This window comes from Branchiostoma floridae, chromosome 11 (assembly GCF_000003815.2).
Source record: "Branchiostoma floridae strain S238N-H82 chromosome 11, Bfl_VNyyK, whole genome shotgun sequence".
Taxonomy (NCBI): domain Eukaryota; kingdom Metazoa; phylum Chordata; class Leptocardii; order Amphioxiformes; family Branchiostomatidae; genus Branchiostoma; species Branchiostoma floridae.
This window is the reverse complement of record NC_049989.1, coordinates 8,817,759-8,842,757: the sequence shown is the minus strand read 5'-3', so window position 1 is coordinate 8,842,757 and position 24,999 is coordinate 8,817,759. Positions and strand designations below refer to the sequence as shown.

The 24,999-nt window shown below is 42.7% G+C and overlaps 1 protein-coding gene across 1 annotated transcript; it reads left to right on the top strand.

Moving 5' to 3' along the window:
- Positions 1-5,267: 5,267 nt before the first annotated feature.
- LOC118426182 lies at positions 5,268-24,705 on the top strand. The gene is made up of 25 exons (XM_035835443.1): positions 5,268-5,398; positions 6,002-6,101; positions 10,025-10,278; positions 10,675-10,775; positions 11,339-11,489; positions 12,021-12,133; positions 12,585-12,932; positions 13,052-13,164; positions 13,309-13,600; positions 13,965-14,204; positions 14,465-14,642; positions 15,070-15,375; positions 15,510-15,688; positions 16,102-16,297; positions 16,583-16,729; positions 17,241-17,442; positions 17,774-17,932; positions 18,485-18,580; positions 19,030-19,179; positions 19,842-19,900; positions 20,071-20,425; positions 20,524-20,844; positions 21,191-21,499; positions 21,863-22,131; positions 22,544-24,705. The coding sequence occupies exons 2-24, from the start codon at positions 6,038-6,040 to the stop codon at positions 22,105-22,107; spliced, it is 4,578 nt and encodes a 1,525-aa protein (XP_035691336.1). The 5' UTR covers positions 5,268-5,398; positions 6,002-6,037; the 3' UTR covers positions 22,108-22,131; positions 22,544-24,705.
- Positions 24,706-24,999: the final 294 nt, after the last annotated feature.

The following is a 24,999-nucleotide window of genomic DNA, read 5'->3' as shown; positions in this document are numbered from 1 at the left end:
CAATGTGTGTATGGTGATGGTTGTTTGTGGTGTCGATACTAGGTAAGGTTGCAGCACCGTGTGTACTCTCTTGACTTAGGTTCTGGGTTCGAATACTTTTAGGAATTTTCTCATTCCACCCTGTTGAAACTAAACCGGCCCTAGCACCGGTACATTCCCCCAGTATATATTCCTCTGCCGGCATTTTTCCTTAAAAATCGCGAATTGACGATTGACGATCGACGCCCCCCCCCCTCAAAAAAAAACTTTCGCCAAGGCCCTAGAGACGCCGGTGAAGGAGGCTACAAATTGAATAGCATCTTTTGAAATGGGTTTAAATGAGCCATTAACTTGGTATATATTCTTGTTGTACGACGCGGACATGAAATCCTCGTCTATAGATCTGTTTTGTAATGATACACGGGGACGTCCTGGTTGACAATTTTGACAATATGATAGATATAAACTTAATAATATACCTTAATTGTCTAATATTTATGACATGCCACCATGACTAATGGTTTGTTGTATTGGCTTACAATCTTTTGTGTACGGGCTACAGGAACCTTTCATAAGACAGAAAAGCTAGCTAACCTTGAAAACATTCACTTAAACAAGTATTGTCAAATGGTTGTGATCTTTTGATACAATTTACAAAAGCTCATTATCACACGCACGGCATGCTTTTCAGGCAAGTTGGGGCAACTGCTGTACATGTAGATTGCTGAGTGTCTTTTGAAACGGGTTTATCATTTGACGATATTTTACTTTCGCAAGGAAGTTGTTGTTAAGGCTCAAAGGGAAATATTGTAAACCAGGATATTCCATGTATTCATCACAAAGCACAGGTAAGGCAGACCAGAATCTTGTAACAGAAGCCTGTTAGCTTGCCTCGAAAATACACTTCTTCAGGCCCCCTTTAGACTAGACGGCGATCGCTCTGCGCTCTCACTGCGACCTAAATATGATATGTGTAACCTTTGATTTCATACTGTTTATAGCATACAGCATTGATAAAATTGTGGCTGAGAGGACAGCAAAATACACAAAGTGCAAAAAGATTAGTTTCTTTTCTACTGCAATTCGTTGAGCGATCTGTCAAATTAGAGAGTGCAGCGAGAGCGCCGTCCTAGTGAAAAGGGGGGGTATCAGCGCCAGTGTCAACATCCCAGCCAAGGACGCTCAGCTCGGTGTTCAGGTCTAATGCCCTTCTGCGTGAGATGTACCAGGATCTACAGGACATAAGGTCTTGACATTATGTATTGAAAACAACAAAAGCACAAACTCAACAACATACACATACACAGTGTCTCATTAAAGGATATTCCAATTAACTAGTTACAAAATGTATTCATTTACATTCATGAGGTTGTGCGACTTTATGTGTGAAAGTGTCTCTTTTTTGCTCAGGCTCTATGTCTGCAGAATGATGAGATGTACGTTACTGAAAGCCTTCATCCTTGTAAGACGGCTGCCTCTCAAGGACGAGTTGCCGGTCTGAAACCGCTGGTCATTAACCCTATCTCATGTTGGCTAACAGATTTTTTTTCATATTCGTCAGGGTTTTATTAGTATAAGTTATCGTTCTATCATTTTTAGTAGTACCCATTATCAATTGCGTTGTAAATTTGAGATGCGCTTGTATATGTGCGACAAGTGTACCACAATATGCAACACCTAACGTTTCACTAACGGGGAATTCAACTGCAGTGAATTCTGGCAGGTAGACACGACACCAAGTTTCTCAACAATTCTGGTGAAAATAAGAAATATGCATAAACTATGAAAATTGCATAACATTGTGATGATGCCTCGGAAAGTCGGGACAGCTGCTGTACACACAGACTGTTAATTATCTTTTGAAATTGGATTTAATTTTAACACATATTCATACTTGATTACTCGTCTTGCTGCACGACGCGATAATTGAACCCTCATATATAGATCTGCTGTGTGAAGTTACGCGGTCCACATCGATAGGGGCGTCCTGGTAGATAATTTTGGCAATATCATAGATATAAACTTAAAAATACACAGGTATTGTCTAATATTTATGAAATATCACTATGACAAATGATATCGTCTGTTTGCATACAGCCTTTTGTATACGGGGTACAGGCAACACGAATCTGTCCTATAACAGAACTATCTAGCTAACCTTGAAAACATTCACTTAAACACACAAGTGTCGTCAAATGGTTATGATCGTTCAATGCATGTTATAAAAACTCATTATCAAGCACTTTCTTTCTTTTTAGGCTCAAACTATAGATCTGTGTAGTGATAATTCTTTTTCAACACTGAGGCATACCATTGTGATGAACACTGTCTCAAGGACGTGCTGCCGGTCTGAAACCGCAGTTTATTGACCCTATATCACGTAAGATTGATAACGACTTTATTCATTTTCATCGAGGGTTGTGGCTACAAACGTACTAAAATGTACATACAGCTACCATTTCAGTTTTCGAAAAAAAATAATTACAGGGAATATTCTATGTTTTAATTGATGCACGACTCAAGAGTTCAAGTAAAAATGAGAATAAACACAAGCATTAAGCTTAGATAATGAAATTGAATTATGACTTGGAACATTCAAGTTGGGGCATCTGCTGTACACGTAAATTGTTGAATAATTTTTATTTGAACGAGGATATACGACACAAAGCACAAGCTGGGCAGACCAGAATCTTATAACACAGGCCAGTTAGCTTGTCTTGGAAATACGCTCAGCGCCACCGTCACTCAACCGAACTCACCATCCCAGGCCAGTCAGGGACGGCCAGCCCGTGGTTCAGGTCTAATGCCCTTCTGCGTGAGATGTACCAGGATCTACAGAACATAAGGTCCTGACATTATGTATTGAAAACAACAAAAGCACAAACTCAATAACCAACACATACACATTGTCTCGTTACTAGAACCTTCCAATTAATTAGTTGCAAAATGTATCAATCTTGTCGGTTTTTGTTAAAACTGAGGTTGTATTACTTTCTGTGTGAAAGTCTTCCTTATTGCTCAGGCTCTATGTCTGCAGAATGATGAGATGTACGTTACTGAAAGCCTTCATCCTTGCAATGACGGCTGCTTTTCAAGGACGAGTTGCCTGTCTGAAACCGCTGGTCATTAACCCTATCTTATGTTGGCTAACAGATTTTTTCATATTCGTAAGGGTTTTATTAGTATAAGTGATCGTTCTGTCACTTTTGGCAGTACCCATTATCAGTTGCGTGGTAAATTTGAGATGCGCTTGTATACGTGCGACAAGTGCACTACAACATGCAGGAGAATTTTAACTGCAGTGAATCGTCTATCAATTTATTTCTGGCAGGTACGACACCAAGTTTCTCAACAGTCTGGTGAAAATAAAAAACATCTATAAACCATGACAATTGCATAATATTGTGATAATGACTGAAGGGACCAACCTACAAGATCAATTTATAGATAAAAAATGTCTCGGAAAGTTGGGACCACTGCTGTACACAGACTGTTAATTTTCTTTTGAAATTGGATTTAGTTTTAACACATACTCATATCTGATTACTCGTCTCGCTTCATGACGCGATAATTGAACCCTCATCTATAGATCTGTTGTGTGAAGTTACGCGGTCCACGTCGATAGGGGCGTCCTGGTAGATAATTTTGGCAATATCATAGATCTAAACTTAAAAATAAACAGATATTGTCTTACATTTATGAAATGTCACCATGACAAATGATCGATATTGTCTGTAGGCAACAACCTTTTGTATACGGGGTACAGGCAACACGAACCTGTCAGATAACAGAACTAGCTAGCTAACCTTGAAAACATTCACTTAAACACACAAGTGTCGTCAAATGGTTATGATCGTTCGATACATGTTACAAAATCTCATTAAGCACTTTCTCTCTTTTTCATGGGCTCAAACTATAGGTCTGTGTAATGATGATTCTTTTTCAACACTGAGGCATGTCTTTGTGATGAACACTGTCTCAGGGACGTGCTGCCGGTTTGAAACCGCAGTTTATTGACCCTATATCATGTTAGATAGATAACGGCTCTATTCATTTTAATCGAGGTTTGTGCCTACAAGTGTACTAAAATTACATACAGCTACCATTTTAGTTTTCGAAAAAACAAATTACATCTTCTATGTTTCAACTGACACAGGTTTCTCCAGAGGTCGAGTAAAAATGAGATTAAACACAAGTAAGCTTAAATAAATAAGATTGAATTATGACTTGGAACATTCAAGTTGGGGCATCTGCTGTACACGTAAATTGTTGAATATATTTTTATTTGAACGAGGATATACGACACAAAGCACGAACTGGGCAGACCAGAATCTTATAACACAGGCCAGTTAGCTTGTCTTTTAGATACGATCAGCGCCACCGTCACTCAACCGAACTCACCATCCCAGGCCAGTCAGGGACGGCCAGCCCGTGGTTCTAATGCCCTTCTGCGTGAGATGTACCAGGATCTACAGAACATAAGGTCCTGACATTATGTAGGGAAAACAACAAAAGCACAAACTCAATAACCAACATATACACATTGTCTCGTTACTAGAACCTTCCAATTAATTAGTTGCAAAACGTATCAATCTTGTCGGTTTGGGTTAAAACTGAGGTTGTATTACTTTCTGTGTGAAAGTCTTCCTTATTGCTCAGGCTCTATGTCTGCAGAATGATGAGATGTACGTTACTGAAAGGCTTCATCCTTGCTATGACGGCTGCTTTTCAAGGACGAGTTGCCTGTCTGAAACCGCTGGTCATTAACCGTATCTCAAGTTGACTAACACGTTATTCACATTCGTCAGGGTTTTATTAGTATCGTCCTATGACGTTTAGCAGTATAGTTCTATCACTTTTGGCAGTACCCATTATCAATTGCGTGGTAAATTTAAAATGCGCCTATATGTGTGCGACTCCTCCGCTAATATGAGATCGGCGGACTGACTGCCTTGGGCCCCCGTAGAATAAACACGCTAGCTACCCGATCCTGTCTGGCCCCCAGGGTAGGCAGGTACGACACCAGGTTACTGGTAAAGTAAAGAGCAGGTATAAAGTATAAAAATGGCTCTATATTGCGGTGATGTCTTGGCATATTAATGTTGGAGGCGAGGATATTGCCCCCCCCCCCCTTTATAGATCTGTTGTGCGACGTTTCACTGTCCACGTTGGCAGTGTCGGATGTGTCGGATGACATCGTGTTGTTGACGGTTTACATCACGTTGCACCAATCAGCGATCAGCAATACCCCGCCCACATACCAGTATAAGTGTCCCTCCGCCAGCTCCACTGCTCATTCTGATTCGGCTTCAGCCGAAACTCCAGACGACGACCCAACTCTTGGCTCCAGCCAAAACTCTCCCGACACCCAACTCTCAGCACCAGAACAGAACTACAGGACTGACTCCGGACTACTCTTGTAAGTATTCACTAACTTCATGCATGTAACATGCCTTTCTTTGTCAGCCTTTTTTCTTATCGTGACAGGCCAAAAGTTGATGGACTTTTTCTCTTTATTTTTTCGGTCGCTCACGGAGAAGGAGCTTGTACCACACGCCAAATACAAATAAGACCCTACTACAAAGTCCGCTAGTGCAGAGTCCCGTCTCTTCTACGTACACTGCTTTACATCTCCATCTTGTCCAGGAACAACGTATTACGCTATGTAGCGCCTACCCTTCCCAAAACAACTATACTCAGCCGGTGTAGTCTTCAACAAAAAGGCATAGCATTTTTCTTTGGCCATTCCTGTCCCTGTTTTTGAGTATTCGAAATAGAACAGGGGATTCTATTTGTTCCTCCGGTTGGAAGGGTCCATTTGGACCAATGGTTTTAAGACGACGTACGTTATAAATGCATGCTACCCTTGCCCGAGCTCACTCATGTCATGCAAACTTCTATCCGCTTCCAACGTATCTGTAGCCGCTAGATAAACAGTGACAAGTCCCAACTAGGCCTGATGTTCGCCTGCTTTGTTTCCTTGAAATAACTTAACTTATATCTTGGCCTGTTTCACCCACAGTTCGGCCGAGTTTAACGGTGTCCGAGGGCCCTCAACATGTGGAGGGAAGTCTTGCTGTGCCTCTGCGGCGTTACTGCAACTGTCATCGCGTCTCCGGCTGGTGAGTTTACAAACAAAATTGTGCATCAGATAACCCTAACCCTAAAATAGCCCTAACCCTAACCTATCTTCAAGGCTGCCAAACTTGGTATGATTTGAAAGGTCTATTGGTGGGTACTTGTAATCTGCAAACCGTTTTGAAATTGCGTGCTTTGTTGTCGAGATCTGAGCCCTAACCCTAACCGCAACCCTAATCCTAACCCTAAAATAGCCCTAACCCTAACCTATCTTCAAGGCTGCCAAACTTGGTATGATTTGAAAGGTCTATTGGTGGGTACTTGTAATCTGCAAACCGTTTTGAAATTGCGTGCTTTGTTGTCGAGATCTGAGCCCTAACCCTAACCGCAACCCTAACCCTAACCCTAAAATAGCCCTAACCCTAACCTATCTTCAAGGCTGCCAAACTTGGTATGATTTGAAAGGTCTATTGGTGGGTACTTGTAATCTGCAAACCGTTTTGAAATTGCGTGCTTTGTTGTCGAGATCTGAGCCCTAACCCTAACCGTAACCCTATAACGTTATTCTGCATGATATGCTTCTTAAACAACTCAGTTGTCTATCTCGCGATGGTTTGTAAAATATGTTTTCATGCCGCTAGATAGTTTAATGTCAGTTACTTTCTTTCATATCACAGAACCGATAAACAGTGGTAAGGCAAACCAGTTTTATATCAGTAAGAACAAGCTAGCCTTCTCGGTTCGATTCTGTTGCACCTGGGAGATTATTTCCTATTCATAAGCATAGTCATCCTTCTAAAGTGATTGAGAGGTACATGCCTCACCGGCTTACGCCCTCTCCCCCTCGGATGGACATTAGCCCTTTCCAGTAGCACACATTCTAACTCTAGTTACCCAGGCTATGCAGTCTGAGGTACTGTATGGTTGTATAGCCATTCTTCATTGCATGCGTCTATAAGCATTTTGCTACTATACTGCATCGTTGTTTTCGTTGCAACGTAGCAAAGTATTTCTCTATTTTCCATTCGTGTACCCCAGTACTATCTTCTCCCATGTACAGACTAGCGATTATATTTTAACCTTTTGTCGTAAGCTTGATAATCGGCCGTATCCTTGATAAAAGTTTGACCGTTTCATTCAACAGACCTGCACATATTTTGACTTGCAGTAAATCAGTTATAGTTTGTTCATGTACGGGCGATAAAAAGGAAGTCTAGGGAAGAGGCAATTACATTGTATGTTGTTGTCAGGGCTACCCTCTCTGTCCAATGATTTACATGTCAATGCTTACTGAAATGTTGTTGGATATTGTGTTTATGGTTTTGAGTATTTCTGTTGGTTATCCAGTTTATAATAAATGGATCTCTTGCATGAAATCTAAACATACGAGTCAAACATTAGGCTACCTACGGCAGGGCTATCACATCTAACATGAGCTGTTTCCATGTCCCTTTTGATTGGTGATCTTCAGCGGAGTTATCCTATGTTTGTCTTCATTCTGAGTCATTCTAAATGTATAACGAACTCTGTGGCTATGATGATCGTTGACTTTTGTGCCATCTCTCATTGAGTTGTTTGTGGAAATTGTCAGATCTGAAACCCAACTCGACTTGTGAGGGAATATTGTTAACTGTCAGGCATTCATATTGTCAAGTGTGGACATTTTTTTAAAGAAATTTGGAGACCACAGGCGTTGCGTTTATATATGGGATGTCATAGAAGGTTCTGTTACCTCAGCGGTTAACTTTAAAAGTCTGTAAGTCTCACGGTGTTCTTGAGCCGGCGAAGTATAGGGACTTTTTCAGCGAAGGCTTCTTGAACGGTTAGGTCCGCAATGCCACAGCTCTGGGGGTTGGGAGAGATTGGCATCATCTGGCAAACTAGAGCGGATGGATTTGTGACAACACTTTGTTGATATTTTTAGCTAGTCTAAGAGTTTCAGCAACAGTTCTCGAGTATCTGTTGAGCACATGGGCGATGAGCAGTGGTTATGTTTTTGTATTTTCCCTATTTCTATTTGTCTTTCGTGCTTGTATTCTCAGATGACTCTGACGTTCCTAACAGGGATTTTATAGATATAGATCTTCACATTGCTGATTCTGTCGGGGTTTGATTGGGCTTTGGGGATAGAATCAATGTTTACCAGTCAATTGATTTTGTGGTTTATGAATCCTGATATCTTATTTAGTTTCGTTTACATATTCAGCTAGCTAGGCTGTTCTCCTGCACAGTTACTGTACATGGATTAGTAATTGGGTTTAGTAATTGGGTTTAGTAATAGGGTTTTGGGGATAGGATCAATGTTAAACAGTCAATTGATTTTTGTGGTTTATGAAGCTTGATATCTTATGTTATACTAGTAGTACATGTGCACATAGGTTCGCGTACGTCTCCAACTAGCTAGATATAGAGTGAGCTCCTGTATATATTTACTGTACAGAGATTAGTGATTGGGTTTAGTAATTGGGTTTTGGGGATGGGATTAATTAACCAGTCAATTGATTTTTTGTTTGTTTATGAAGGTTGATATCTTATGCAGTTAATAGGTTCACGTACGTCTCCAGCTAGCCAGGGTGGGCTCCTGTACATATTTACTGTACAGGGATTAGTAATTGGGTTTAGTAATTGGGCTTTTGGGTTAGAATTAATGTCTACCGATGAATGGGTCTTTATGGTTTATGAAGCTTGATATCTTACGTAGTACATATAGAATACAGATAGAGACAAGACTTTATTGCGGCAAGAACCTTGCCGGAGAATCTATAAGTGGCAAGGTTGTAACTGTTAACGTTATATCAAACGTCTTTGCCATACCCTGCAGAATAGCTTTTGATAAATCGACGGTAACTTCTCTGGACACAAAGCCACCATCAAGGGCTGTTCTTTTTTGATGGATTATGACAGTCCTAACCCACGTGTGGTCAGTTATGTGCGGACTACTTTTAGGTTTTCCTTCTTATGTTTCTTGTTTTGAAACTTTTTCTGTAATGCGTAGGTATGTCATAGTCTGTATAGACTGACAATATATGGCAAATCTGACAATACATATATAACAGCCAAAACACCTGCCGTGCATATAGAAGACAGAAACCCATATTGTTTGACAGTCAGGATCGGAGTTTGTTGAGGACGTGTTAGTTACGGACTCACAGAATTTATTAATGATGCTGCTAAAGCTGATTATCCAAAACGAGAATGGAGATGACTGGTGCCTCACACTCTTAAAACCAGGACAGACTGATGATATTTTCCAGATATTAGACAAATATCTTTCCTTCAGACAACGATTGAAGAGCTTGACCAGGATAGGAGATAATTTAGACAAAATGTTCTTAGGAACTACCGCCGGGGCGTGGTCTGGTTGGGCTGCCTTCGTTAGCTTCAAGATCCCGAACGAGGAGTGCAACATTCCGTGCTGAAAATTTGATGCGACAAATTCTTTTAAGGCGTTTTGCCTTCTCAGAGAAAGATGAAATAACCTCAAGGCCAATACTCAAAGAGGTTTAACTTATATTTAAGACATTTGAATCATTCGAATCCCTAGTGATCTTCCAGAACTCATGGAAGCCAAGTATTCCACAATCTAGTTTTTGGTCATGCAATGTTGGTTCCATAGTAGCATGCTGAGGACACACCTTGGCACAATTGTCCAGCTCGCTGGTTCTGTCCTTTGTGGGTGATTCGCAGTCAAACTTGAGTAACCTGCTTTACAGTTGCAAGAAAGAGTTTGATATTCAGTAGCCTCCTTCACAGACTTTCGGAACGGCGGTGTTTATTTCGTGGGGTACGCTGATTTGGGCCATGGGGTTTTCAACATGGGCTAAGCCGAGAAGGGAGTTTGCCGGGCGAAGGCGTTTTACCACTTCCGAAGATAGTTGCGTGTAGATCAAAACGTGTGGTTTCCTTCTTGGACCCCCATATTTTTTACACAGTTAACCCTGACGTACTTTTATAATAACTATTACAGCTCCGACGAGCCACCGCGCAAAGCGTGCCGTCCCCGCCTTCGTGGCGCAGGCGGCCGCGGATGTGGGCGGGAAGGTGGTGGACGCGCTCGGGGATAGGATCGCGGAGGGAGTCGTGGAGAACCATCAGGAGAAGGTCATTGGAGCTCTGGAGGACTACTTCTCAGGGCAGTTCGACAAAGCCGACGAGGAGTTCGACAAAGTCTTGGAACGGGGCGGGAACCTCCTAGCGGGTGTCGGTAATGATGTGGAACAGGTGGGGGAGACTTTTGTCATATCCTGCTGCCCAAGTAACTATGTCGGGCGGGCTTGAACAACGTCAAATACCGCAAAAGCATCATTACCTGACGCTTAATGAGTGTTACCAGTTACTCCACTTGGCCTGAATATGTGCTGGCGCTTGGTTAGACATTAATTGTATGTAACGTCTACTGTCATAATTCTGCCGGTTCACATATGTACGCCGTCCTAAAAAATGTGTCAAATGAGACCTCAGATGTTTCCAGTATAGTGCACTCTAACATATCTAATTAAAACCTATGCAAAAACTGGTGTTCAAAGTGGTGTCCATGTGTAGCCCGGTGGAGTAGAGAGATTACGTCAATTCAAACTCAGACATTGACAATTTGCTTATTCTGTATTCTGCTTTTAGGCCAGAGTACGAATGATCCACGGCAGAGGTACGAACACGGGAGACACGTACTCACCGGCTGGATACGAACTGCGCATGGACTTTGAGACGAACGATGACGGGTTTGTAGTCTTTAATGATTTTCGCTTTAGACTGTAAATCTATGTATGTTTTGAACTAAAAGAATAAGTGTATAAGAAGATGAGTGACGACCATACATAGCCGAAGGTTGGTAAGAAAAATAAATGCCATTTTGTCCGTCCCTGTGATGTCTTAGATAAGAACACGCAATGTCATGTAGCTCGAAAGTAGCAAATAATTGTGTATTGTACATCTTTTCCAAAGATTGTAAGATGTTGCTTTCGAGCTCAATCATGTTCAGTCAGTTGCTATCGCAAACCCACCATTAAATTGATTACAGCTACGTCTTCGTAAATATTCCCTTGATATGAACCTTTTACCTGACATGGAATTTTTACGATGAAGGAAGATTCTTATATAATCAGTAGTTTTATACCTATAAATTTGTGACCTGGTATTTCTACACTCAATTGTGATCAGTATTTGTACATCTAATTGTATGAATGGACAAATAGCTACAACACCTATTCAATAATAATAGATACATCAGAATCAAATTGAAGTCCACAGTCTCGGTGTGAACTTGTCTTGTTTATTTTCACAGTGACGATGACGAGCTAGACAGTTCTGACGGGATGTCACCAGCAGTCTACCCGATGGGAGTTGGACCCTTGCTGATGAACGGCTGCTTCCAAACCAACTATGCAGAAGGAGACCCGTGTTATGAGGCTTTCGTACCGATAGAGGCGTGTGCTGTAAGTACCTTCATGTATTCCTGAGCTGTTCTTAGTGGCAGTGCCTTCGAAACGTGTTGTGAGGTAAGATAAGATGTTGACAGTTGACCATGAGAAACATTTACTTGGGCTTCATCAAATTTACATCGTAGCCAAAGCGCAACTTCCGGAAACCGAAATGTTATATGTTCAATTCTTCCAGAATCTTAAACAAATACAGTCGGGTTAATAAGATTTTATAGTTTAAAGCTAAACATATTTCATTTAATGTAAAAAAAGGACAGGGAATTGTTAAGATGTCATTGTCATCATCGGTCGGCTGCAGCGCCGGTGCCAAACTTTTTTCCATTTCCTTTGTTGTCAATAAGTTGGTCATTGTAGTCTCCCAGGGGCCGTGGAAAGATGTTGGCTTGTTTTTTTTTTTTTTTTTTTTTTTTTTTTGTTATTAGGATCTCCATTAGTGGTACACAATACCACTATTCTTCCTAGAGTCCGCAACAATTAATATACAATAAAATGAAACATACGCAACAATTTTTTGTTTGTTTGTAGAACATCATCGATGGAGCAACTTTCCTGGGTGTTGGGTTTGACGGCCGAGGTGAATACTCCACCGACTCCAGGAAGAAGAGCCTCATCCAGCGAGCCTGCGAGGGACTGCAGGGGTATGGTACTTTTTTCTTATTTTACACCGTAAAGAAGGGAAGTCGAAATGAGACATACAGAAACATGTGCACTGCTAGAAGTAAATGCATTTCGAGCGTGCTGCCTTGTTAATCTAATTTTTTTTGCCAGCCTGATAGAGAATATCAATTTATGAGTTGAAGTTTAGCACCAAAGAATATCATATACGAAGTCATACAGATTCATACGTATCATGAACATTTAGGGCTTCTTATAAAATGTATAGATGTAGAATATCTTACGAAAGTATTTTTGCATAATGCCTTTCACAGTGTAGCGTTACAGCGCCCCCTTCCTTTAACACGTTCCTTTTATCCAAGGACTTCTTTTCGCGGTGGACTAATCTTCGATTTCTGTCACTATACTAGTATCGTAGAGATCTAGCCTGCTACTTCCAGTATTTTTGTATGAGGAAATGGTGTGTAATTTCAGATACAAAGAATACCACGTGCCTGACACCATGACAGTACAGGGGATCTACAACACCGACGCGGAGACCTACACCTTCAGCGGCGTGGAGGAATACAGGCAGTACCTGGAGGACAAGTCTGCCGTGACGTCTGCTACCGCCATGTTCCAACAGGAGATGAACAAGGCGTCCGGCCACGGGAGTGGTGGATTCATCTTCGGGCTGATCGCGTCTGGAGGCGGCGGCAGCTCATCACAGTCTGGCAGTGACTTCCAGGCGTCCGGTTTCCAAGCCAGCTCCCAAGCAAGCGCTCAACTTTCCGAGGCCTCCACTAGGACATTCATGGCTATGGTAGAGCTCAACGTGTTCAGGTAAGAGTCTAAGCAAACCACAATGTTTTGTTCAGAATGATTTCATCGTTTTTAAAATAACACCATGTTCACAAGATAAGGACCCATCGTAAATAGGGGGTATTTTTCATCCTTACTAGGTACGAAATTTTCCTGGACTTCGTTGGTCCTGAAAACTTGAACCTAGCGTTCCTGCGTGACTTCCTGGCTCTACCGGGAACGTATTTTGCCATAGGAGCAGACAGGGAGTTCCGTAAGTGTCCGGCCTCCATTTTGGGCAATTACAATTCAATTTTGACTAGCTAAACAAGACTACCTGTTCATTTCAGCTGTATTTCGCACTGTTGAGTAAAAAATTGCCCAGGTCCTGTCTAACGCAATGTGTCTTTCCTCTCAGAAAAGTTCATTCTGCGATGGGGCACTCATTACATCACGTCTGCAAAGTTTGGCGGGCAACTCAAGATCATCAAGACCAAGGAAGCAAGTTCTCAAGACTCGCAGCAGACTTTTGCGACGGCTGCTCAGTCCGACTTCAAGAAACTCTTCAGCACCTACTCCGCCCAGCAGACCCAGACCAAGTCCAGCAGCTGGTGGCATGAACACGAGACGAAGAGAGAATCAGCCACTTCGACCGGCACAGCATCCAGTGGAACAGCAGAGTCGGAAAGTGCCTATGAGTCATCTGCTGCGTGAGTTGATTATATGGATGAACAATTCCTGTTCTTTATGCATCGCCATGCAAATGTTAAGCTCTTAATAAAAAAAAGACCCACGACATAAGCTTACTCAATTCCAGCACGCTTAATAGTAAGGTTTTTGAGCATCAGCATTGAATGAGAGGGAACAAGAGTCAGTGAAAGGCTTCAGGAACAGCCTGTGTTGTGACCAGGTACACATGACCTAATAGTTTTACCTGCCTCCTCGAAAAAGGAGAGGAACTACTGTTATGGGTCAGATGTCCTAGATTAGCTTATTGTTTAACATAGGCAGTATCCTTCTTTTACTGATAACTAACCAATTGGACTTCATGTATCACTTACTTCCTTACTACAGATCTGAATACGAGTTCAGCAATGAAGTCCTGGAGGTGCAGGGAGGAGACCAGAAGATTGCCGCCGCCATCACCGAGTTCTACACAACATCCTTCGGAAACTCCCTGAAAGACTGGCTGGAATCTATTGAAGAGTACCCCAAAGCCTTCGAGTTCCGGATGCTTACAGTCACCGACCTGCTGGACATGAACTACGACTCCCTTTTCCCCCATGGAGTTGTGGACTACGGCTGCTTTGGGAGGTATTTTCTTTCATGGACAGAAAGCTCGTCATATTCTGTGTTTTAGAATGTGAGGTAAATCCAATCAGTAAACTACTGATGATGCCTGTATGACTACACATGAATACAAATGTGACTACTCTCTGGATTCAAACCTTGCATTCACAATCTTTAATCTTATGTACCATAACACTCGAAAAGTCGTTATATTGTTTATTGAAACGGTTTATTCGAAATGTCGTCGCATATGATGTTTTACTGTCATGTTTTTTTTTATGCAGGAAAACCCTGACTGAAGACGGCACAGGTCGCAGGTATTACGTTGAAGACATGGCCGACGGTAACACCACCAGATCCGAAATCCGCTACTGCAACTTTAATGAGAAAAGGGATATCGAAGAGGCCCTTACCGAGAGACGACTGGCACTGAAGCGGGCCATAGCTGTGTACTTGGAGGAGGTAGGGGATGTCTGCATTGGAACATATTTGTGATGTAACGCTAATTCACCTTTATCCGCAGAGTAACTTATATCCGTTGCTTTGAGATACAGAGTATTTATGGATGTCAAGACGACAGACGGTGGTTTCAAACTGCAGTAACTGCAGTAAATTGAAAGAATTGCAATGTGAAGGCACCATCCGTCGACTTAATATTCCTAAATACCCTCCTTTTTTAAACAACGGACATAGGTTATTTAATTACCCTACGGATAAAGGTGAACTAACGTTAGCACATATCACTCTTTACTGAGAAAAAGTATGCTTGAGAAAACTGAGAATAAACTTAATGTCAGAAACAGTATGCACATTTGACAGTTGATAACTGTTGTTGATGTTTTCAGAACGGTTTTCAGTTTACTAATACAAATGATATTTTCTATCCTAGGGACCTTTCCTTTCCTCCGACTTCCAAATCCTAGCCGGAGCTCCCGGATGTGAGACCGCAGAGTTGGCCCTTCTCGACGAGTCCACAGTCGGAGCGCCCAGCTGGCAAGAGATGATCAGCGGAGGCGAGTTCAAAGTCATTTTCAGCATGCCGCACAGCATTCCACATTTCCTGGATGCCAGGGCTACTGTCAACGTCAAGTTTAGGTCTACGTCGGACAACTGGCTGACCATCAGGGAAGGAAGCACCCCAAATCTATACGACGGACACCGAAATGGCAACAGTGGTGACGTCAGTCGGCACAAGGTACCCACATTTCTACCTACAATAACATTACATTCACCTTCACACTTGCAACATTGATGTTTTGTATGGCTTTTGAATCAGCCCAACAGCATGCACTATCGCTAACAATGTGCTGCTGTTCTACACGTATCTAGGTTAGTGTCGGGGGTCTAGTCATGACGTACAACGAGAACAACGGCATCTTTACTATGACAGAAGAGGACTTTGAGGCATCATCAGCGGTAATCCTGAACCTGCCTGCCTCGATCAACGGCATGGAGATAGCCAGGGCCGAGTACAAGTCACTGCTGGAACAGCTCAGCCACCACCAAAGGTAAGCTGCTCATGATAGCTGCTGGGAGACAGGATATTCATTTAAGCTAAGGGCACAACCCGCCGTACGTGCGAATACGTGCTGTCTTCGTGCCAAAACGTGGGCAACCTTTTGGCATCCGTAAGTGGTAAGTACCGCCTCCGTACGAACTCGTAGGGAAGTTGGCGGATTTTGGAGCACGCAGACACGCCGTAGAGCTTCACATGCAGGCAAAACTTTGTGTTGCCGTTTTGACGTACTCCCTCCCTGCTCTTGCCAGTCGTTCCCCACGTTTTTAGAAATACGTGGCGGACGTGGCCTCTCAAAAAACCGTACGGACAAATTGCACGTACGGTGGGTTGTGCCCTTAGCTTAAGGCAGTTAGTTTGCTGGAATCTTTATCAGTCTTAATCTAAACTTCGAATCTTTTTCAGTTCTACAAGAGGACAGATGCCGTGTAACCTGCAGTGGTCGAACTCCCACCGCATCGACCCCACCGATGGAGGAAAGTGCATCCACTTCACGGCAGCCTCTGAAGGGGACATCTACCTGGTGTTTGCCGGCGTCCCCAAAGACCACCAGACCTGGGTTACTGTAGAAATCTCTACCTCCGGCGTGGCTATGTATAAGGTTATCAAATATTCTGTTTCTATATCTCACTGCATTACATTACATTACATCACATTTCCATTTCCATCTAAGGAAATAACTTTTACTTCCCATGCTCACCCATCAAGTCACATGTGTAACACTTCACTAGTATAATCATTAGACGAATGCACCTTACAGTCTACACATGTGCAAATGCCTGTACTTCTTTAATATTTTTAAACTATTTTAGAAGAGGATTCTTATGACTCTCGATGAAGACAAGGATTTTATCTAAAAAAAAAACACTTTTCAATCCATGTACAGGCGATGCGGTTGGCGGTTACACAACTTGACAAGGGAGCCAAAGGCCTTGGATCAAATACACTGTACCAGTCCTACTTTGTCTGCGTAACGGAGGACGTAACAGAATCCCTAACAACGGTTCAGTTTGGAAAGACGCCGGACAACGAGGTAAAGTCGCATCTTTAAAACATTTTTTTTCTACAGAAAACAGAAATGTTAAGTACACTTCCAACTGAAATGTTAAGTACATCGATAAAGATTAGACACCCAGGTAAAACGATATGCCAAATAACAGTTACTCAAGCAACTGGACATGATTTTGTAAACGGTCAGACGTTTCAGATAGCATCCACTATCTTTCGTCAGTGACACTGAAGTGATCTGGGAGAAACTGGTCTCTTTTATCCTATGAGTGAAGACAATGTTGGGTGTCCAATAGGAAAATAGTTAAGACAAAGTCAAGCTGAAAACAGTTTGAATTCCAATAGAAAACATTTGAAGTTTCACTGTTTCACGTCAGTGTCACTGACGAAAGTTATCTAAAACGTATGACCGTTTCCAAAATCATATCAAGTTGCTTGAGTAACTGATTTTTGGCATATGACAAGTACAATTTGGTCTTTGTTGCCTTTAGATGTTAATATTGCACGTAACATTTCATTATCGGTACGCCCTACAGGATCGCGGTCACGTCTGGCTGGACTACCAGTTCCCCAGTGTCCTGTCTCTTCATTACTACGCGTTCGGTAGCGGCGAGCACCCCGTGAAGCTGATGGGAGTGAATCAGATATTCAAACCCGGGGACCTCAACGTCGTCTGCCGCGAGGGAACAGTCAGAGAAGGCGACAGATGTGTACAAGTCTGTCATGCTGAATGTAACGGTAAAGAAACTCGGAGTGAAAATTTGCTTCTAAATTCATCTTTTGTTTTCAGACAGAAGACCATCAGCGAAGTCCATATGTGAAGACTTTCATGTTTACTAGTATGTGTAGAGATTTGATCATCTACATTCCAGTTCTTAAGCCTCCAGCCAGTCCGTCTGCTTCTTCCAGGTACATAGGGGACCCAAATCGGAAGATTTACACACGCGGTAGTTTCGTCCCCGCACGCAATAGACGTGCCATGACGAAACTCACGCTGTGTACCTCCTTGTTCTTGTCGCGGTGAGATTCAAAACGTCTAACTTCTGATGACTGTTTCTCTGTTTTCTAGGCTGCAGGACTACAGGATCTGACGACCCACGTGACTGCATCGCGTGCCAGAATGCCAGACTCGCCTTCCCGTACCTGGCTGGCTCCATCGGTGATTTCGAGTGTGTAGCAACCTGTCCGGGAAATATGGCCATGGCCACTGGAACAATCAACTGCGAATGTAAGTTGTAACTTTTGTTTAAAAAATTTGCTTTCGAACTGACAAGGAGAATGTGGCACTGCACTCAAGTTAGTAACTTATATTAACTCTTCCACATACAAAGAATAGACCGAAGGTACAGGTAGTCACTGGGACGTTTGTGAGTTTTTATCCACTGTCTCAATATTGAAATGCAGAGCTTTTCACCACAACTGTAGTCTCGCCAATTTTTACACCTGGGTGAAGTGGGAAAAATCGTGTCAAGTGCCTTACCCAAGCGCACAAGATCGGTAAAATGACAGGATTCTAACACAGAGCCACTTGGTTACATGTATAGCACTTTGCGCCCGTTATGCCTCCCCACCATTGTAAGTTGTGAAAGGCCACTTGGAATACAAAAATTGGATACTATCACTAACTTTCACGTAGTGAATTCTGCTTGCATTTATTAGTCTGATGATAAAGAAACAATTTCTGTTCCAATTTGTGTTGTTCTGTTATGTTTGAGTAATAGCCCTTCTACTTGTGCACCTGTTTAGCCTACACTCATTATTGCCCTCGATGCACATCTAGGTATAAAGAGGATGGAGGATATCCCTGATGACGGCGTGGTGACGTGTGTAGCTGACTGTCCTCTCACCCACTATGACGACAACGGCGTGTGCAGGAGTAAGCCTTATTTAGTCTTGTATTCTACAGACAAAATTTTACCATAAAATCTTTAAGATAACAATATACTAGCCTGGTTAAATTTCGCTTACAGCAGCCTGCCCCAACATCCGACCGGCCTCTATGTGGAGGGGTCACTTACAGCCCTGGACATCAGAGTTTGTGTGGCGCGGACTAGCAATGCACGTAGCTCAAGTCCCATATGCATGTATATGCAGATTACCATGCATTGTTTCTGTTACAATACAGTAAAAATTGCAGAATAATTCTCTTTAACCAAGTGTATGTTAACGCTCATCAGTTTCCAAGATGACAAAATTGCAGCTGATAAATTTACAACCATCCTTGTCATTATCATCATCATCATCATCATCATCATCATTATAACGTTACCTGCCTATCATGTTCATAGCACTTATCATTTGTGTTCCAACCTGTTTGCTGTCCAGGGTGCAGCAGCCTGTGCTCTGACGTCAGTGCGGAGGGCAGGGCTGTGTGTACGGGACCAGCCGTGCACCAGTGTACCGTGTGTGCCTACACGGCAGCTGACGGCACATGCGCAAATGGATGTAGCCCTGGAGAGAGGGCCGTTTCTAGTGGTGAGTGAAACAGAGAGATTTGTGTTTATATCGGATTGGTGATAGAAGTCTTTCGGACTGTATGAGTACCAGTCATGCTAAATCATATCAGAAGAAAAGTAAAAGCTGTAGTTCCTTAGACTGCAACATTATATATTTGCCCCTGGCATAAGCAAGGGCCTTGTGTATATGTGAGATGCAATATTTATTCTATTTATGTTCCTTATGCATAACTTTGAATAACGTTCAATTTTTTCCCCATGGGTTCTACTATGTAGTGCACCAGTTGCAAGGAAACCAGCTCATTTATGATTTCTGACCTACAAGTGGTTGGTCTTACGCATCATGATAACTTGCATCATGGTTGACACATTCATTCATTCACTCACTCTTGCTCACTCTCACTGACTCAATAAATCTTTAACTTACACAGCCTATTCACATTCATTCATTCATTCATTCACTCTCACTCACTCACTCGATCACTTACTCATACTTGCTCACTCACTCACCCACTCACATTCTCACTCACCCACTCACCCACTCACACTCTCACTCACTCACTCACTCGATCACTCACTCACCCACTCACACTCTCACTCACTCACTCACTCGATCACTCACTCACTCACTCACTCATTAACTCCAATATTCATGGTTTTCTGATTCTGTTTTTTTTTCAGGCGGCGCGTTCACCTGCAGGCTTTGCCAGTCTGGCTACAAGTGTGTCAACGGTGATGAGGTGAGTAGTATGGCAGGAGGTAGTTTGGCAATATGATTCAGGAGGTGCTAGTCAGAGTGGCATAACGAAGGCAAATCCTCAAATGATCATTATCACCATATAGTCCTTACCTGCGTTTTGTACGTACTGCGTTACATCTGCATTATCCCGGACTGTTTTATACTAATTAGGTGGAAGAGATGTGCCCGGCTGGGACCCACAGCACAACGGACAGGACGGCGTGCGATCCGTGCGCCATAGGAGAGTACAGCAATGCTGGCTCCTCCGCCTGTCAGCCGTGCCCGGCAGGAACGATCGGGACACAGAGTTCAGCATCCAGTTGCAATCAATGCCCAGCAGGACAGTACAGTCCCTCCACAGGGTCCACAAGCTGCCAAACCTGTACGGCAGGACAGTTCAGTAGGGCTGGCTCCTCCTCCTGTCAGCCGTGCTCGGCAGGGACCTTCAACACAGCGGATGGATCATCCAGTTGCGACCCCTGCCCTGCTGGCACATCTAGTAGTGCGGGCGCAACTAGCTGCACGGGTAAGGATAAAAGTTGAATATCAATGATATAATAACTTGCATTTTAATACTTAACTGAATCATTTTCTTGTATCTTAAATGTTTCTCGACTGGATCAGCGCAAAGTGCCGAGGTCCGACTGGTGGGTGGAAGTTCGTCCAGCGAGGGCAGGGTTGAAGTGTACCATGGCGGACAGTGGGGGACGGTGTGTGACGACGCTTTTGACATGAACGACGCCAACGTCATCTGTCGTCAGCTGGGATACGGAGGCGCTCTCGAGGCCCGATCACAGGCAGCGTTTGGGGCGGGGTCAGGTCAGATCTGGTTGGACGACCTGGCCTGTGGGGGGTCTGAGACAAGCATCGAAGACTGCAGCCATAGAGGATGGGGCTCACATAACTGTGGTCACAGTGAGGACGCTGGCGTGGTCTGCTTGAGCGGTGAGTTAACTGAAAATTATGTACGAAAAAGGAGACAAAATCGACAAGCCATGAATGAATGCGCCAAAAAGCACTGGCAGCCACTCGAGCAACTGGATATGATTTTGGAATGAATGAATGAATAAATGGTTTCTTTTGTGAATGATGGGCATTTTTGTATCCATAATTAATAATGTAGTAAGACATTGTAGAGATCTACCAGGCATCCGACAACGCGTGAGTTCTTACGCCAGGATTGCTGGACGATAAAAAATAGATCTAAATCAAAAAATATTGCAAGCACGGATATAAAGAGAACCCAGTTTACGTTGAGTCACGTTTACACTCCATGACGTCACTTTTTCAGGCATCCGACTGGTGGGTGGAAGTTCATCCAGCGAGGGCAGGGTTGAAGTGAACCATGACGGACAGTGGGGGACGGTGTGTGACGACGCTTTTGACATGAACGACGCCAACGTCATCTGTCGTCAGCTGGGATACGGAGGCGCTCTCGAGGCCCGATCACAGGCAGCGTTTGGGGCGGGGTCAGGTCAGATCTGGTTGGACGACCTGGCCTGTGGGGGGTCTGAGACAAGCATCGAAGACTGCAGCCATAGAGGATGGGGGTCACATAACTGTGGTCACAGTGAGGACGCTGGCGTGGTCTGCTCGAGCGGTGAGTTCCGCGACCTCATCCCTTCGCCAAATAACATTTTCGAGGGACCTATAATGAATGTTTATCAGTTGATCAATTTTCAAAGTGAACGGCGATCGGAAAGGTCAGTGTAATGTGCGAGGGTTGACAGGTGATACAGGAGATACGGAATCGACGCACAACAGTTTCGTCGTGCCGCAAATTTCACATAAGCTTAAGACCCGCAAATTACACATAATCTTAAGAAAAGAAAAAAAAAAACTTGTCTTGTTTCTGTTTCTGATTTTGGTTTATCTAACCAACAGCAGTTTTGTGATGACGGGCACGTTTTTGTTGACGCTTCGTGCCTTTCGATCACACGTTATGTTAACATTCTCACCTTAGGAGCCGGTACCGGACTGCCGAGTGTTCCCGGCTACACGGTCCGACCGGGAGACTGTCCGGGGAACGACATCTGGTCCATCCACACCACCGGGACCACTCTCTCAGACTGTGCCAGCCGGTGCAGCGGCAGCTCCCAGTGTGTGTCCTTCCTGTTCTCCAACGGAGCCTGCTATCCGAAAACTGCCACCTGCGGTACAACCACTTCACGTGACAACCCCAACAACCATTTCTACGACAGGCAGTGAACACAGTGGCGGCTCTGCGGCCGGGTACGTAAAGGTTTCAACATATATCTCTTGGACTGTTGGCGGTTCCTTCGTATCATGTTAGCATGGAACCTTAAGCCTACGCACATTATGTAGTCAGTACCCTGTTTGCGGAGAAATTTTATTATACATTTAGTACGTTTAGGTCAGGATTTAACCTGGTTTGAATGGGTAAGTACACAGGTTTACCTGAGTTGAGTCAGCTGTATAACGTCTTAATCATGTGCAGGTCTCCTTTGTGACTAAGTAAAACATGCCATTTCGTTGAGCTAGAAGTTACGATGCATGCCAGTTGATTTACATGAATTTTAGTGTTTACATGTTCATGGATTGCTTACATCGACGCTTTGCCCTGTCCAGTTAAGTTGCTGTTATTTATAGTAACACGTTCATTTTTGTTTGTTTCTGCCTCCAGCCAGACGACCACCCCTCCCCCTGGTTGATGCTCATCGAAACCACGGGGACCCCGCGCACGAGTCGTCGGCTACTTTCGAAATTCATTCATGTTTTATAGTTTGTTCCATTTCCAGGTTGCTAGTTCTCGGGCTGTTTATCCCAAACATGTTTAACGCACTCATCAAGCTAACTACAGACGTCACTATCTGCAAACACAAACACTCATCACAGCAGTCGTTACTTAGAAGTGGAACAGATATGAAATATGACATAATTGATAAATGATATATGGATTAATAAGCCTTTTGAATTTAATACTCCATTTCTTCTGTCGTCGTCCGCACTATATCATTTTAGGCAATCATTTTGATTTACTACCGTACCATACAATTTTGTTTGCAAAAGTAATAATAAATGGCATTAAATGATAGTAAAGGAAATCATCAAAAAACACTAAAAGAAAACTTGCTCGAAGATTAGATACATAGCCTGCAGAGTGCAATCCTCCAGATGGCTTGCTAACGACCTAACTCAGCCCTACATCAATACTAGGTATATTTAGAAAACAGCTATGAAAGAACACAATTTTACACTTTTGTTGAGTGAAAAAAGACAAAGTTTTCCAATCAGAGATCTGCACGATATTCGGGATCGTAATTTGTCCACAAGCTAGATAGTTATAAACAACGGTCTTTCAATAATAATTATAAGATATCCCAATTGACCCTTTTGTGGCCTCCCATGTCTTCAATGATCTCACAATCGTCCTTCAATACACAACGACACAGACTGTGACCGGAAGAAATTGGGCATTGATTTCAGAGGGCTTTACGGCAACTGCAACACAATGTTGGGCACTAAAATGTTTGGTGGGGGCGGTAGCGCCAATCCGGCAAGCAAAATAACTAAAGCACTGTTAGCAATATGGAATTGCAGAACATGAACAATCATGAACTTGATAAATTTGCCAGCCAAAAAAAAAGCTGTTAGGGAGCACAAAATGAAATAGTTTCTTCTATTGGTCAAGTACTTGTGACATGACAAAAATCATAACTACCCATCTATAGCTGCGTGAATTGCAACGATAACCGTTGCAAACACACAGACGAAAGCAAAAACATATTAGCCTTCTCGGCGAAGGTAAATGTGAATAAAAAATACAATGACGTACAGGCGGCCCAGCATTGTGCTTAAGCTTAAACATTCTTATTCTGTCTTATGAAACTGTTACACGACCTTTGTCGATGATATCATTTTATTATTCATTACGTAACTATCATAACATTCCAATAAAGATACCTAGTCGGCGGCACGGTTACTCCATGACGACAATTGTCCGACAGCCCGTCACCGTGTTGCCCATTCGTAGCTCTCAGGCATACCTGCTTTTCAACCATGCCTACCCATCGTGACGTCACACCTGTCAGCTAATCAATCACGTCATCGTAGCCATCATGACATCATAGCTAGTTACAGCCATCACCATCTTGACGTTAGAGCTAGCATCTAAGCAGCAACAATATGTGTAGTTTAATGGTTGAGAAGCTTGTAGTTTACACCTGATAAGGATTACGGAATATTTCAAATATTGTTATCTTACGTTTTAGGCTGAAAAGTTGATAAGAATTAAGGAATATATTAAAATGTAGTTATGATTTAATCAAATTATATGATTCACTTGATAAGGATAACGGAATATTCAAGATACTTACTTTCAATATTTATCATTTTTAGCTTCATGTTAGTTAATTGATATATTTTCGTTGAAGCTCATGTACACCGAAAACCTATAGCAATATCATCAACCAATAGCAATTTGTTTCAGTTAATATGCCCATAAAACAACCCATTGCCATCTTTATAGGTTAAGTGATCGCCCCGAAAATCACTAAAAACAGCACATTTATCTTGTATAATGCATAATATACATATTATATACTAGTCCCAAAATTAGCAAATTAGTAAGACTACATATTGTATTGTGGAGTATAAGCAAACCTTTCGACTGATGAATTCATTGACGTATGTTTGTGACAACTGGGCCAAAACGATGCCAATATAAAGTTAGTTATTGATTAACTGCATTTTATCCAAGTGGCACAGTTTATTGTCTGTTGCCTTTCAGAAGTACATTTTAGAAATTGTCTCTTTCATGAATAAATTTGCAGTTGCCGATCCAAACGTGTGTAACCCTCTTTCTTTATGTGGTCTCTGTTTGTGTGCGTGTGTGTGTGTGCGTGCGTGCGTGCGTGCGTGCGTGTGTGTTGGGGGTATGATAATGTGGAAGCCTTAAGGTCAAAATTTGAAAAGCCGACGTGGGAAATGATTAACACACAGCAATACAAAAAATACAGCTCCATTTATCTCCAGATTGTTATGATTTTTGGCGAGAAAAGACAACCAAAGAGCTTTAGACAGATAACTTATAAGAATAGCTTTCAGAAAGTTATGCAGATTAAGCTGCTGAATATTGAT